This window comes from Rhinopithecus roxellana, chromosome 5 (genome assembly GCF_007565055.1).
Source record: "Rhinopithecus roxellana isolate Shanxi Qingling chromosome 5, ASM756505v1, whole genome shotgun sequence".
Classification (NCBI taxonomy): Eukaryota; Metazoa; Chordata; class Mammalia; order Primates; family Cercopithecidae; genus Rhinopithecus; species Rhinopithecus roxellana.
The window spans coordinates 81,910,207-81,925,092 of record NC_044553.1 but is presented as its reverse complement, the minus strand read 5'-3'; the positions used below and the strand labels follow the sequence as shown (position 1 = coordinate 81,925,092).

The following is a 14,886-nucleotide window of genomic DNA, read 5'->3' as shown; positions in this document are numbered from 1 at the left end:
AAAGGGATTTTTTCTAGTTTTTGCCCATTCAGTATGATATTAGCTGTGGGTTTGTCATAAATAGCTCTTATTATTTTGAGGTACGTTCCATCAATACCGAATTTATTGAGCGTTTTTAGCATGAAGGGCTGTTGAATTTTGTCAAAAGCCTTTTCTGCATCTATTGAGATAATCATGTGGTTCTTGTCTTTGGTTCTGTTTATATGCTGGATTACGTTTATTGATTTGCGAATGTTGAACCAGCCTTGCATCCCAGGGATGAAGCCCACTTGATCATGGTGGATAAGCTTTTTGATGTGCTGCTGAATCTGGTTTGCCAATATTTTATTGAGGATTTTTGCATCGATGTTCATCAGGGATATTGGTCTAAAATTCTCTTTTTTTGTTGTGTCTCTGCCAGGCTTTGGTATCAGGATGATGTTGGCCTCATAAAATGAGTTAGGGAGGATTCCCTCTTTTTCTATTGATTGGAATAGTTTCAGAAGGAATGGTACCAGCTCCTCCTTGTACCTCTGGTAGAATTCAGCTGTGAATACATCTGGTCCTGGACTTTTTTTGGTTGGTAGGCTATTAATTATTGCCTCAATTTCAGAGCCTGCTATTGGTCTATTTAGGGATTCAACTTCTTCCTGGTTTAGTCTTAGAAGAGTGTAAGTGTCCAGGAAATTATCCATTTCTTCTAGATTTTCTAGTTGATTTGCGTTGGGGTGTTTATAGTATTCTCTGATGGTAGTTTGTATTTCTGTGGAGTCAGTGGTGATATCCCCTTTATCATTTTTTATTGCGTCTATTTGATTCCTCTCTCTTTTCTTCTTTATTAGTCTTGCTAGCGGTCTGTCAATTTTGTTGATCTTTTCAAAAAACCAACTCCTGGATTCATTGATTTTTTGGAGGGTTTTGTGTGTCTCTTATCTCCTTCAGTTTTGCTCTGATCTTAGTTATTTCTTGCCTTCTGCTAGCTTTTGAATGTGTTTGCTCTTGCCTCTCTAGTTCTTTTAATTGTGATGTTAGAGTGTCAATTTTAGATCTTTCCAGCTTTCTCTTGTGGGCATTTAGTGCTATAAATTTCCCTCTACACACTGCTTTAAATGTGTTCCAGAGATTCTGGTATGTTGTATCTTTGTTCTCATTGGTTTCAAAGAACATCTTTATTTCTGCCTTCATTTCGTTATGTACCCAGTAGTCATTCAGGAGCAGGTTATTCAGTTTCCATGTAGTTGAGCGGTTTTGATTGAGTTTCTTAATCCTGAGTTCTAGTTTGATTGCACTGTGGTCTGAGAGACAGTTTGTTATAATTTCTGTTCTTTTACATTTGCTGAGGAGTGCTTTACTTCCAATTATGTGGTCAATTTTGGAATAAGTGCGATGTGGTGCTGAGAAGAATGTATATTCTGTTGATTTGGGGTGGAGAGTTCTATAGATGTCTATTAGGTCCGCTTGGTGCACACATGTGTTCAATTCCTGGATGTCCTTGCTAACTTTCTGTCTCGTTGATCTGTCTAATGTTGACAGTGGAGTGTTGAAGTCTCCCATTATTATTGTATGGGAGTCTAAGTCTCTTTGTAAGTCTCTAAGGACTTGCTTTATGAATCTGGGTGCTCCTGTATTGAGTGCATATATATTTAGGATAGTTAGCTCTTCCTGTGGAATTGATCCTTTTACCATTATGTAATGTCCTTCTTTGTCTGTTTTGATCTTTGTTCGTTTAAAGTCTGTTTTATCAGAGACTAGTATTGCAACCCCTGCTTTTTTTTGTTCTCCACTTGCTTGGTAGATCTTCCTCCATCCTTTTATTTTGAGCCTATGTGTGTCTCTGCATGTGAGATGGGTCTCCTGAATACAGCAGACTGATGGGTCTTGACTCTTTATCCAGTTTGCCAGTCTGTGTCTTTTAATTGGAGCATTTAGTCCATTAACATTTAAGGTTAATATTGTTATGTGTGAACTTGATCCTGACATTATGATATTAACTGGTTATTTTGCTCGTTAATTGATGCAGTTTCTTCCTAGCATCCATGGTCTTTACATTTTGGCATGTTTTTGCCATGGTATGTTTAGGGCTTCCTTCAGGGTCTCTTGTAAGGCAGGCCTGGTGGTGACAAAATCTCTATATCTTTACAGATAAGCATTTGCTTATCTGTAAAGGATTTTATTTTTCCTTCACTGATGAAACTTAGTTTGGCTGGATATGAAATTCTGGGTTTAAAATTCTTTTCTTTAAGAATGTTGAATATTGGCCCCCACTCTCTTCTGGCTTGTAGAGTTTCTGCCAAGAGATCTGCTGTTAGTCTGATGGGCTTCCCTGTGTGGGTAACCCGACCTTTCTCTCTGGCTGACCTTAAGATTTTTTCCTTCATTTCAACTTTGGTGAATCTGGCAAATTATGTGTTTTGGAGTTGCTCTTCTCGAGGAGTATCTTTGTGGCGTTCTCTGTATTTCCTGAATTTGAATGTTGGCCTGCTCTACTAGGTGGGGGAAGTTCTCCTGGATGATATCCTGAAGAGTGTTTTCCAACTTGGTTCCATTTTCCCCCTCACTTTCAGGCACCCCAATCAGACGTAGATTTGGTCTTTTTACATAATCCCATACTTCTTGCAGGCTTTGTTCATTTCTTTTTCTTCTTTTTTCTTTTGGTTTCTCTTCTCGCTTCATTTCATTCATTTGATCCTCAATCGCTGATACTCTTTCTTCCAGTTGATCGAGTCGGTTATGAAGCTTGTGCATTTGTCACGTATTTCTCGTGTCATGGTTTTCATCTCTGTCATTTCATTTATGACCTTCTCTGCATTAATTAGTCTAGCTGTCCAGTTCTTCCACTCTTTTTTCAAGATTTTTAGTTTCTTTGCGCTGGGTACGTAATTCCTCCTTTAGCTCTGAGAAGTTTGATGGACTGAAGCCTTCTTCTCTCGTCTCGTCAAAGTCATTCTCTGACCAGCTTTGATCCGTTGCTGGCAATGGGCTGCGCTCCTTTGCAGGGGGAGATGTGCTCTTATTTTTTGAATTTCCACCTTTTCTGCCCTGCTTTTTACCCATCTTTGTGGTTTTATCTGCCTCTGGTCTTTGATGATGGTGACGTACTGATGGGGTTTTGGTATAGGTGTCCTTCCTGTTTGATAGTTTTCCTTCTGTCAGTCAGGACCCTCAGTTGTAGGTCTGTTGGAGATTGCTTGAGGTCCCCTCCAGACCCTGTTTGCCTGGGTATCAGCAGCAGAGGTTGCAGAAGATAGAATATTGCTGAACAGCGAGTGTACCTGTCTGATTCTTACTTTGGAAGCTTCCTGTCAGGGGTGTACTCCACCCTGTGAGGTGTGGGGTGTCAGACTGCCCCTAGTGGGGGATGTCTCCCAGTTAGACTACTCAGGGGTCAGGGACCCACTTGAGCAGGCAGTCTGTCCGTTCTCAGATCTCAACCTCTGTGTTGGGAGATCCACTGCTCTCTTCAAAGCTGTCAGACAGAGTCGTTCGCGTCTGTAGAGATTCCTGCTGCTTTTGTTGTTGTTGTTAACTGTGCCCTGTCCCCAGAGGTGGAGTCTACAGAGACAGGCAGGTTTCCTTGAGCTGCTGTGAGCTCCACCCAGTTTGAGCTTCCCAGCGGCTTTGTTTACCTACTTAAGCCTCAGCAATGGTGGGCGCCCCTTGCCCAGCCTCGCTGCTGCCTTGCGGTTAGATCACAGACTGCTGTGTTAGCAATGAGGGAGGCTCTGTGGGCTTGGGACCCTCCCGGCCAGGTGTGGGATATATTCTCCTGGTGTGCCCGTTTGCTTAAAGCGCAGTATTGGGGTGGGAGTTACCTGATTTTCCAGGTGTTGTGTGTCTCAGTTCCCCTGGCTAGGAAAAGGGATTCCCTTCCCCCTTGCGCTTCCCAGGTGCGGCGATGCCTCGCCCTGCTTCAGCTCTCGCTGGTCGGGCTGCAGCAACTGACCATCACCGATTGTCCGGCACTCCCTAGTGAGATGACCCCAGTACCTCAGTTGAAAATGCAGAAATCACTGGTCTTCTGTGTCGCTTGCGCTGGGAGTTGGAGACTGGAGCTGTTCCTATTCGGCCATCTTGCTCCGCCCCCAGTTGTCCTATGTTATCAGGTTACTCTTTTAAAGTCAATTTGGGGTCATGTTCTCAGATAACTAAGATTGAATCTTGTGAGAACATGTGGGGTCTAGAGCTATAGAAGTCTGGTGATTTTTCTCATGAAATTGGGGTAAGTTAAGCCTAGTTGTATTACCTCTGCCAACAGTGACTCTAGGCCTTGCCTTCCCAGTGAGCTGGTCTCCAGGCCTGCCACCCATGGACTCATGTTCCCCATCACTGAATCCTCCTGTGTGATGGGCCTTCAGCCCCCCACCCAGGATGTTTGGCTGACTTATTTCAGTTAATCTGTTACTTGATTCTGTTCTGTGGTCTTTTATTCTTTTTGTTTGGCAGGCTACAATTTTTAAGTATTTTAGATGTTTAACTATTTTAAAATAAAACCCATCTGGATTTTGCATGTCTTCCGTATCTTACCCAGTTTTACAGTCACAGTTCTAAGGCCATTCTCATGACAGTTTTAACTTCCAATTTTTGGGAATACAAAGAATGTATCCTAAAAAATGGTTGCACAGAGTCCATAAACAGGCATTATATATGAATCACAACCTTGATTTATTCACATATGCTGTAATGTGATACCTTTGTTCTCCAAGTATATGATAAGGCTTTTGGCATGGACTGTATACTCATGCTGTCCAGTGGAAATGTAATGCAGGCAAGCCATATATGTAATTTAACATTTTCTAGTAGCCACATTAAGTAAAAAGAAACACATGAAATTAATTTTAATAATGTTTTATTTGACCAGTATAATCTCAGTATTATTTCAACATGTAATCAACATAAAAATTGAGATATTTTACATTCTTTTTTTTATATTGAATCTTTGAAATTCAGTGTTTATTCTCACCTTTCATCTCAGTTCAAACTAGCCATATCTCAAGTACTCAGTAGTCACACGTAGCTAGTGTCTTTTCACTGCATTGGGCAGTGAAATTGTATCAGTACTTTTGCACCTTAGTGCTAGTAACATAGTTGTTGCTTTGTGTGTAAATGTATTTATTATTTCAGATACAGATTTCTCTAATTGAATACAATAGAAAATATTTTAAAATGTATTTCCTTATTTCCCTTCTCTTAAAGGCCCTTCCTTCTTCCATGATTATAGTAGCAGTTTATTGTCCTGTGATAGCTGCTGTTTTCATTGTTCTGAAGATGGTCAACTATCGACTACACAGAGCACTTGATGCTGGAGAAGTTGTAGATAGGACTGCAAATGAGTTCACGGATCAGCGAACCAAAGCTGAACAAGGCAACTGTTCAACCAGGAGAAAAGACAGCAATGGACCGAGGTAAGGAAACCTTTATCATTCAGACTGTAATGATTTAGATCGTGTTATCTGTATAATGATGTGATTATTATGTTGTACTTGTTTTCTTTATATGGTTTTAAGGCAGTGTTAGATCTTACCACTGTAGATACAATGACGGGTACATATTTTAATATTAGAAGAGAGCTAAGCTAACTGGCGTGTTCAGGGGATTAAAGCAATTTTCTTGGCCTTATTACTAGACAGGTTAGAACACTACACTACCGTATGATAGTTACTTACGCTAAAGATCAAAACCAACAGCCTAAAGAAATTATTGAGCATGGCTTATAAATCTCAGCCTTTATTTTTATTTATATATATAAATAAAATGTATGTGTATGTGTGTGTATATATATATAAGCAAATTGTGATATTTTACTTGACATTTGTAAGTTGTATACTTAATGTATTGTACATTTCTTTCAACTGTATATTCTTACCTTAGAAACTTCGCTGTTAGTCAAAAGTTTGTGACCTTGCAGAAAATCATAGGTACCCCCTGGTATAACTCTTGGAAAAGTTTTTTTTGTGAATACTTGTCATACCTCAAAACAATTCTAGCAGGTAGATGCAGTTATTATCCCTGATTTACAGATGTGGAAACCAAGTTGAGAAAGATCAAATAATCTAAGCAGTTGTTTCCACTGAGCATAACATGAAATATTTCAGACATCAAGACATAAATAATATAACAAAAAGTGGGCACTCCTCTGTTAAGACAGGTGATATTTCTATATATTTTCCAGGGCACTGAAAGCCTTTGTTTACTCCTTTTCAATTACATTTTTTCCTTATTCTTAACATGAGTACCCTGTTTGTTAAACATATTTTACCCTCGTAATTTTTGTTTATCGCCTTAATCACTATCTGAAATTTTCTTAACATTTATTTGCATTTATGAACTTCTTGAAGGTAAGGACCTTATTTTTCTTACAAACTATTATATTCCCAGTTCCAGAATCAGTGTCTGGCAATGATAGGTACTCAGCAAATATTTGAAGTAGTGAAAACAATTATTCTCTGATATTATGTTTAATGATGCACAGTATCTCATTATGTGGATGTATTTTATCCTGTTTTTAATTATATCAATTATTTTGAAATTTAAATATTAGATAACTGTGATGTTTAAAGTTTAAATGATTAAATGTTTTACCATAGTTGTTCAGAGGTCGAATTACTAGAAATGCTATGCACATTTTTAACTTTTCCAATATGTATTGCCAAATTCCCAGGATTTTACCATTTAATGACTATGACCAGAAATTCAGCTGCCTCTTTTTTTTGCACTTTCGACAACTCTGAGTATTTAGTAATTTGAAAAACTGTGATATCTCATTGTTTAATATTTAAATAATTAAAATTATTAATATTTCCATTTTTGAATTACTAGTGAAATGGAGGTATTTTTCTTACTGCCATGTATATTTGTTATTCTGTGAATTGTATATTTTTCTATTAGTGGATTTTTTTTTGCTATTGACTTTGGGACTTTTTTTTAACAAAGGATGTTAGCTCTTCTGTGTCAAATATTCTTCCTCAGTTTATAGCATTTTATTTGTCAGTCTCTTTATATCCTGTAATTTATTTTTCTGTGGTCCATTTTGTATGTTTGTTATTTCTGCTTTTGATAACATGTTTTCTAAGATTTTGCTTCCCTCAAATTATATAAATATATAATAAATTAAGATCTTTGTATCTACTTTCAGTATTTTTATCATTTTACTTTTACTGTTAAATTGTTGTCAGTTTGAAAACATTTTAACTTAATTTGTTTAGGTTTGTTTGTCACAACACCATTCATTAAGTAACAGATTTTTTTGCCTGTAAATTTAAATGCTTTCATTTTCATGTAGTATACTGTATGTACTTATGTTAGTTTCTGAACTTAGTTTTCTGCTTCTTCTTTCTGCCTTTTTTCATTTATACCATACTGTTTTTATCATAGTGACTTTATAATATGTTTAATACTTAGCATTGTGAGTGACTCCAGTATTTTTTTTTTTTTGATATTATTATTATTTTTTTGTAGGGTGTGTGTGTGTTTCAACATGGAGTCTTGCTCTGTCACCCAGACTGGATTGTAGTGGTGCTATCTCGGCTCATTGCAACCTCCACCTCCCAGGTTCAAACAGTTCTCCTGCCTCAGCCTCCCAAGTAGCTGGGATTACAGGCATGCACCACCACACCCAGCTAATTTTTGTATTTTTAGTAGAGACAGGGTTTCGTCATGTTGGCCAGGCTGGTGCTGGACTCCTGACTTCAGGTAATCTGCCTGCCTCGGTGTCCCGAAGTGCTAGGATGACAGGCATGAAGCACCATGCCTGACATTTTTTGATATTATTTTGGCTATTCTCATGCATATACTTACTTTTGTGAGATATCTTCGTGTGTGCTCATCTTCCAGAAAATTCCATTAGAATTTTGATGACAATTCTATTAAATTTGTAGAAACTCCACTTTTAATATAGGGATATAGATGAGAGATTTCCATTTATTTTCTTATGTTTTTATTTGTCTCTTTATTCGCTTATCTTTTATGTCTTATTTCACATTTTTAAAATGGTTTGTGTACATTTCCTAGGCCTATTCTATTTCTGTTAAGAAATGCATACTCTTACATTGTGGATAAGCAAACAGAATGCAGACTTTGCACTCAGTCAGCCAAAGCTGCTTAATTGTATGACATTGGAGAAGCTACTTAAGCTTTTTATGAGTTGGCTTTCTTGTCAGAATAATGAGGAAAATAATGGAACTATCTCATAGGATTATTACAGTGAATAAATGAAATAATATATATAAAGCTCTTAGAATAATTCCTGACACATGGTAACACTTGATAATTGTTCTAATTATTTCTGGATATTATATATATTTTTCATTGCTTCTGAATTGTTTTTTCCGTTTTCTTTTACTTTTAAAATTTATTGTGAAATATATATTCCAAATGCTATGTTAGCAATAATCAAGTGACTACTTCATTACCTACCACACAGCTTAGGAAATAAAACATTATAAAAATACCATATAAGCTTCATGACATTCCTCTCCCATTTCATTCCACTTTTCCCTTCAGGAGTAACCATAATCTTGAATTTTTTGTGAATAGCTCCCTTGCTTTTCTTTATTGTTACACATTCTCCATAGATATCCCTGAATATATTTATTTATTTTTGTCTGCTTTAGGACATCCTAAGAGAATCATACTATATGCACTTCTATATGAGAAATTTTTTTTTTGCACAGTGTATTTTATTGACTCACCCATGGTGATGTTTGTAGCTAGAGTTTATTCATATTGACTGACATGCAGTCTGCCACTGTAAGAATAGACCACAGTCTATTTATTCATTATTCTATTTATAGCCATTGAGATTATTTCTAGTGTTTTTTGTCTTGCAGTACATGTGTATATCTAGTTTATGTAAGCTGGTTTATAGGGCATTTTCATGTTCAGTTTTATCAGGCAATTCCAAGCTGTGTGCCAAAATGATTTTACCAATTTATACTCTCACCAGTAGTGTATGAAAGTCCTTATTGTTCCACATCCTTATCAACATTTGATATTGGTAAACTTTAAAAATTTGCTGTTCACTTAGCTATTGAATTGGGGTTTAAAAAAAGAAAATTGGCTGGGCAATGTGGCTCCTGCCTGTAATCCCAGCACTTTCGGAGAGAGAGATGGGAGGACAGCTTGGAACCAGGAGTTCCAGATCAGTTTGGGCAACATAGCGAGACCTTGTCTTTACAAAAAATAAAAAAAAAAATTTAGCTGGGTATGATGGTGCGTACCTGTAGTGCCAGATACTTGGGAGGCTGAGGGAGGAGGATCAGTTGAGCCCGGGAGTTCAAGAATTCAGTGACCTTTGATCACACCACTGCACTCCAGCCTGGGTGGCAGAGCAAGACCCTGTCTTGAAAAAATTTGCCATTCATGAAGTGTAAAAGGTGTCTCATTGTGACTTTCAGTTAACCTTTCTGATTACTAATGAGGTTAAGCATCTTATTTTTTTATATGTGGTCCATTTAGGTTTTTCTTTTTTCCAGTGCTCATTTATGTTTTCTTTCATTTTTCTTTGGAGTTGTCTTTTTCTTAATGATTAATAGGATTTCTTTTTATATATTCGTGCTATTCCTTTATTAGTTGTGTATATATTACAGTCATCTCCCACTTCTGACTTGTCATTTTGCTTTCCTTAAAGTTTCTTATGATTATCATATATTCTTAAATTTAGAACAATGAAATTTACCACTTTTTAGTAATCAGGTTTTTTGTTTTTTGTCTGTGTGTTTTTTTTTCATGAGACAGAGTTTCGCTTTTGTCGCCCAAGCTGAAGGGCAGTGGTGCAATCTCAGCTCACTGCAACCTGTGCCTCCAAGATTGAAGCAAGTCTCTTGCCTTGCCTCCTGAGTAGCTGGGATTACAGGCATGCGCCACTACGCCTGGCTAATTTTGTATTTTTAGTAGAGATGGAGTCTTACCGTGTTGGCCAGGCTGGTCTCAAACTCTTGACCTCAGGTGATCCACCCACCTCAGCCTCCCAAAGTGCTGGGATTACAGGCATGATCCACGCGCCCGCCTAGCATTTTTGTGTCTTAATTATTTTCTACACAGAGATCAGAAAGGTATTCTGTATTGTCTTTTTGAAGTTTCATGTTTCTTTTGTTTTCACATTTCAATTCCACCCCAAGTTATTTAGGTCTATAGTATCAGGTAGGTTCTTAAGGCTTATTTTTTTCTTTATGAATCTCAGATTTACCCAGTATTTGTTAAATGAACTATCTTTTCCTGAGTAATTTGTAGCACTCTCTATGGCATAAGCTAAATTTTCATTTCTGGTGGCCTGTTTCTGGGCTCTCTGTTCTGTTCTGTTGATCTGCTTGCCTGTGCCGTTACCACACCATCCTTATCAGTTTTAAAAAATGACTCTTGATAGCCAGTGGGGCAAACCTCCCACCATATTCTTTTTTAGGAGAGACTTTGCTATTCTAGGCTCTTGGGTTTTTAATGTAAACTTTAGAGTCTGCTAGAGAAAGTCTGCAGGAACTTGGTATTTTTATTGGAGTTACACTAAATTTGTAGATCCCTCTGCTGAGAATTTGTATCTTTACAATATTGAATCTCTCCATTTATTTAGTCTTTTTAAGTATCTTTCATTAGTGGTTTTTCATTTTCTCCATTAAAAGGAAATTTATTATTTTATAGTGTTTATGCTACTATAAAATTTTTTATAATTTTGTTTTTCCCCCTAAAATGTTGCAGCTAATTTTGTGTCTAGCAATCTTATTAAACCCCCTTATTAATGATGTTCCCTTGTCTATGTGATCACAATTATTTCTACCTTTCTAGTCCTTATACTTCTTGTTTAATTTTTTTCACTGGCTGTGGTTTCTAGCACATGGTTAAGTTGAAATATTATTGGTGTACATCCTTGTCTTTTTTCTAATCTTTAATGTTTTTAAGTTTCACTATTAAGTAAGATCTTTGTTGTAGGTTTTTGTTTTTGACATCTCCTTTCCTCGCCCTCCCACTTGTGAATCTCATGTTCTGTTCTGAGGAAAAGAAATGAATAGGAAAATAAATACTTGTATATCTAGAGCCTATCCCTGTGTGTGGTACGTTGTGGCTCTCAATTTGTTGTATGAATGAATAAGTATAGCAGAACTACTTGAGCTTTATGGTTTTCATTGGTCTCTCTTTTATGTGGTACAGCAGGTAAAAAATGGTTAAATCTTTATTTTAGAGAAAGAATCAGTCAGTAATTTTTTTTTTTTTACATTTCTAATGCTTCAGGAAGTAGCATCGAATTTTACGATTTGAATACAAACATTTGAAGAAAGATCATGGTTTCTCTATGTTTCTCATGGCAGTAATGCTTATGATATTGTAAACTACAGATCAATTTAAACTGTATGAAGCTGGATTTTAGGTTGTTCTCTGAGAGAGATTATGCTGTTTAGGAACTTTGTTCCTGTGAATATAGGAACTTTGTTTTTTATCTATTCTTATTTTTATGAGCATCATTTTAGTCCAGATTTACAAACTTGGTACTATAATGGTGTTGCCAAGTTTCTAATCAAAGCCTGAGCATGACCAATTAATACGATCGTAAAAATCAACAAATTAGTTTGTGAAGAAGTCTCTGTAATTCAGATTAGACCCCTTCTGCTTTTCTGCCTTTCCCTGTACCTGGTTTGTTTTTTTTCTTAACAGATGGGGAAGTTAAGGCATAAAGGTAGATATTACCTGAATTTGGTATATTGCTTACTGCAGTAGACCACTTTGCTTCTGTGAGAATAATAAACTACTGTGCTTTCCAGGTATGTGCTGAAATCTCCATTGCTGCAAACCTGCAAGTCTTGCCAGTAAAGAAAACTCTTACTCAGCTGTTTTATATATTTAGCTATATTTAGAACATCTACAGCTTGGCTAAGAGTTTTATTTCTGAATTTATAGAGAAGAAAGAAGTGCAGAAATTTTACTAGAGGATTTTTTTTTTAAATAAAAACAGCTGTTCATTTTTTCTCTTCATCTTTTTTATTCCTTTGATATCTCCTTTCTTCCCATGCATTGTTGTTTGTTGACTGTTAGTTCTAAATCATTATTTCTCAACTGGGGGTAATTTTGTCCCCTAGGGCACATTTAGCAATGTCTGGAGCTTTTTTTGGTTGTCACACTGAGGGGCTGCTACTGGCTTCTAGTGGGTAAAGGCCAGAGATGCTGCTAGCCATCCTACAATGCAGTCAATAATTATGTGCCCCCAAAATGTCAATAGCACTGAGTTTAAAAATCCCTGCTCTAAATAATGGTGTTTACTTTCGGATTTGAACTGGAAAGACACTAGTGCCTATTTGGTGTAAGGCAGTATGGTTTCTTAGAAAGAATGAGGGCCAAGCGCAGTGGCTCATACCTGTAATCCTAGCACTTTGGGAGGCCAAGGTGGGAGGATCCCTTGAGGCCAGGATTTTGAGACCAGCCTGGATAATACAGTAAGATTCTGTCTCTACAAAAAAAAAAAAAAAAAAAAAAAAAAAAAAAAAAAATCAGCCGAGTATGGTGGCATGGGCATGTAGCCCCAGCTACACAGGAGACTGAGGTGGGAGGATCACTTGAACCCAGGAGTTTGAGGCTGCAGTGAACTATGATTGCACCAGTGCACCCTGGCCTGGGTGATAGGGCAAGATCCTGTCTCTTAAAAAAACAAAACAAAACAAAAAAGCAAGAATGTGGGCTTTAGAGTTTCACAGACCTGTTTTTTGAGTCTTATCTAAGGCCATACTGGTTATGAGTACCTGTATTCAAGTGTGTGGGAAATAAAGAAAGAGCAGATATGATAACTTATTTGCAGAATGCCGAGGATGTGTTATTTCTGTCCTCCTCTCCCACCTGAACTCCATGTACCAGTGACTCAGTTTATGTTTCATTCCTCCTCTGAGACCTTAGGCAAGTTTTTATGCCTTTGGTTTTCAGTTTTTTCAACTGTAAGAGGAGAATAATAGCACTTATATCATAAATATTAGGGAAGGTTTCATCAGAAAATGCAAATAGAGCACAAACTCCTATGACTGGATATAATAAGTACTTAGTAAATATTTGTTTTTATTATATTATTATTACTATTTTGAGACAGGGTCTTGCTCTGTTGCCCAGGCTGGAGTGCAGTGGTGCAGTCATAACTAACTGCAGCCTTTACCTCCCAGGCTAAATCTATGTGCTCACCTCAGCCTCTTGAGTTGCTGGGAGTACAGGCACATGCCACCACGCCTGGGTAATGTTTTTGTAGAGATGGGGTTTTGTCATGTTGCCCAGTCTTGGTCTCAAACTCCTGGGCTCAAGTGATCTGCCCATCTTGGCCTCCCAAAGTGCTAGGATTACAAGCATGAACCACATACCTAGCATGTTTTTATTTATTATTAATAATAACTGTATGTTCAGATTGTAGTAATTTGGACTTGCTATCAGAAGTGATGTATAAAACTAGGCAGGATTATCCATCAGTTGATGACTGGATAAACAAATGTGGTTTATCCATAGAGTAGAATATTATTTGACTATAAAAAGGAGTGAAATACTGATGCATGCTACAATATGGATGAACCTTGAAAATATTATGCTAAATGAAAGAAGCCAGACACAAACCATCACATATAATTCTTTATATAGAATGTCCGGAACAGGGAAATCTGTAGAGACAGAATCTAGATTAATGGTTGTCTAGGGCTAAGGAGGATGGAAAGTGACGGGTAGTAATGGTTAAAGGGGCTTGTTTTTGAGATGATTAAAAATGCTCTAAAATTGGCTTTGGCGGTGGTTTAATAATTTAATGAATATGCTAAAAACCACTGAATTATACAGCTTAAAAGGGTGAATTGTATGATATGTGAATCGTATTTCAATGAAGTTGATATATGTGTGTGTGTGTGTGTGTGTGTGTGTGTGTGTGTGTGTGTGTGTGTGTGTATAGACTAGGCAAGATGAGGGCTCTCTCTCCTTTCTGTGTTATTTCATTTCTTAATCTGTACCTTGCTCTCCATTTTCTGATTTCTTTGGATCTCACTTAGAGGATGCATTCTAGTGGAGAAACCCTAATATTGCTGAATAATCATTACTAATTCAGTGTGGTGATAGTGCCTCTATATACACACTTAAAGTTTTTCCAATTTAGAAAAATTTCTCCTCTGGCCTGCATAGTTTGTATGAATTAACACCAGACAGCTTTTAAACGTGAGCATGTTCTACATTTCTCACACATGAGTATTTGTATACTTAATTGGCCATATGTTTACCTGAATTCCAATATATTTTATTTTTATAATTGGATAGTAAGTTAGAAAGCTAGGTTTCTTTGTCGAACCTTAGTTAGCTGACTGTAGGCAATGGCTTAGAGTTAGGAACCTGTTAAGCAAACAGGGACATTATAATTATGAGATCATAGATAATAAAAACACTAGAATTCAAACTGCTATACTGTTAAATATTTAAATGGAAAATTATACATTGCTTATATCTTTTGATTGCAGCTGTCAAAATATTCTACCCAAAAAAGCTTAAGGGAATTTGCTACTCACATTACTGAGAAGTCTGCATGTGAGGGATGTCTTCAGATGCAGTGTTTCAAACTGTCACTTCATGTCCCTGCTTCTCTTCTTCTAGCCAGGTTCTGTTCTTTTCTGTTAGTTGGCTTCTTAGAACAGACTCTCACTTAATGTTTGTAAGATGGCTGCAGCACCTCCAGGCCTTAAGTCTCAACATTAAGAGTAGCAGATACAGAGAAATATCCTCTCACCAATAAGACACTCCTGGCCTGATTCATGCTAGCCTGGGTTGGGTCCTGTGCTTATTCTAGAGCTAATCTCAATGACCAGAAGAATGGCATATGCTGATGACTTTGGACAGTAGAGCCCAGTCCTAAACCTGAGGGTGGGGTCAACATTACCCAAAAACCTATAAGAGTTTGGGATGAGGTGGTTTACCTGAAGAATT

General features: G+C 37.1%; 1 protein-coding gene across 9 annotated transcripts in view; it reads left to right on the top strand.

The window, feature by feature from the left end:
* The window catches only part of PCNX1 (pecanex 1), a 223,015-nt gene that overhangs the window by 39,974 nt on the left and 168,155 nt on the right, over positions 1-14,886 (top strand). For all 9 annotated transcript variants that reach the window (XM_030930409.1, XM_010360621.2, XM_010360624.2 and 6 more), the window contains exon 2: positions 5,173-5,381. In XM_030930409.1, the coding sequence (XP_030786269.1) occupies positions 5,173-5,381 (209 nt within the window). The remainder of the gene's footprint in view (positions 1-5,172; positions 5,382-14,886) is intronic.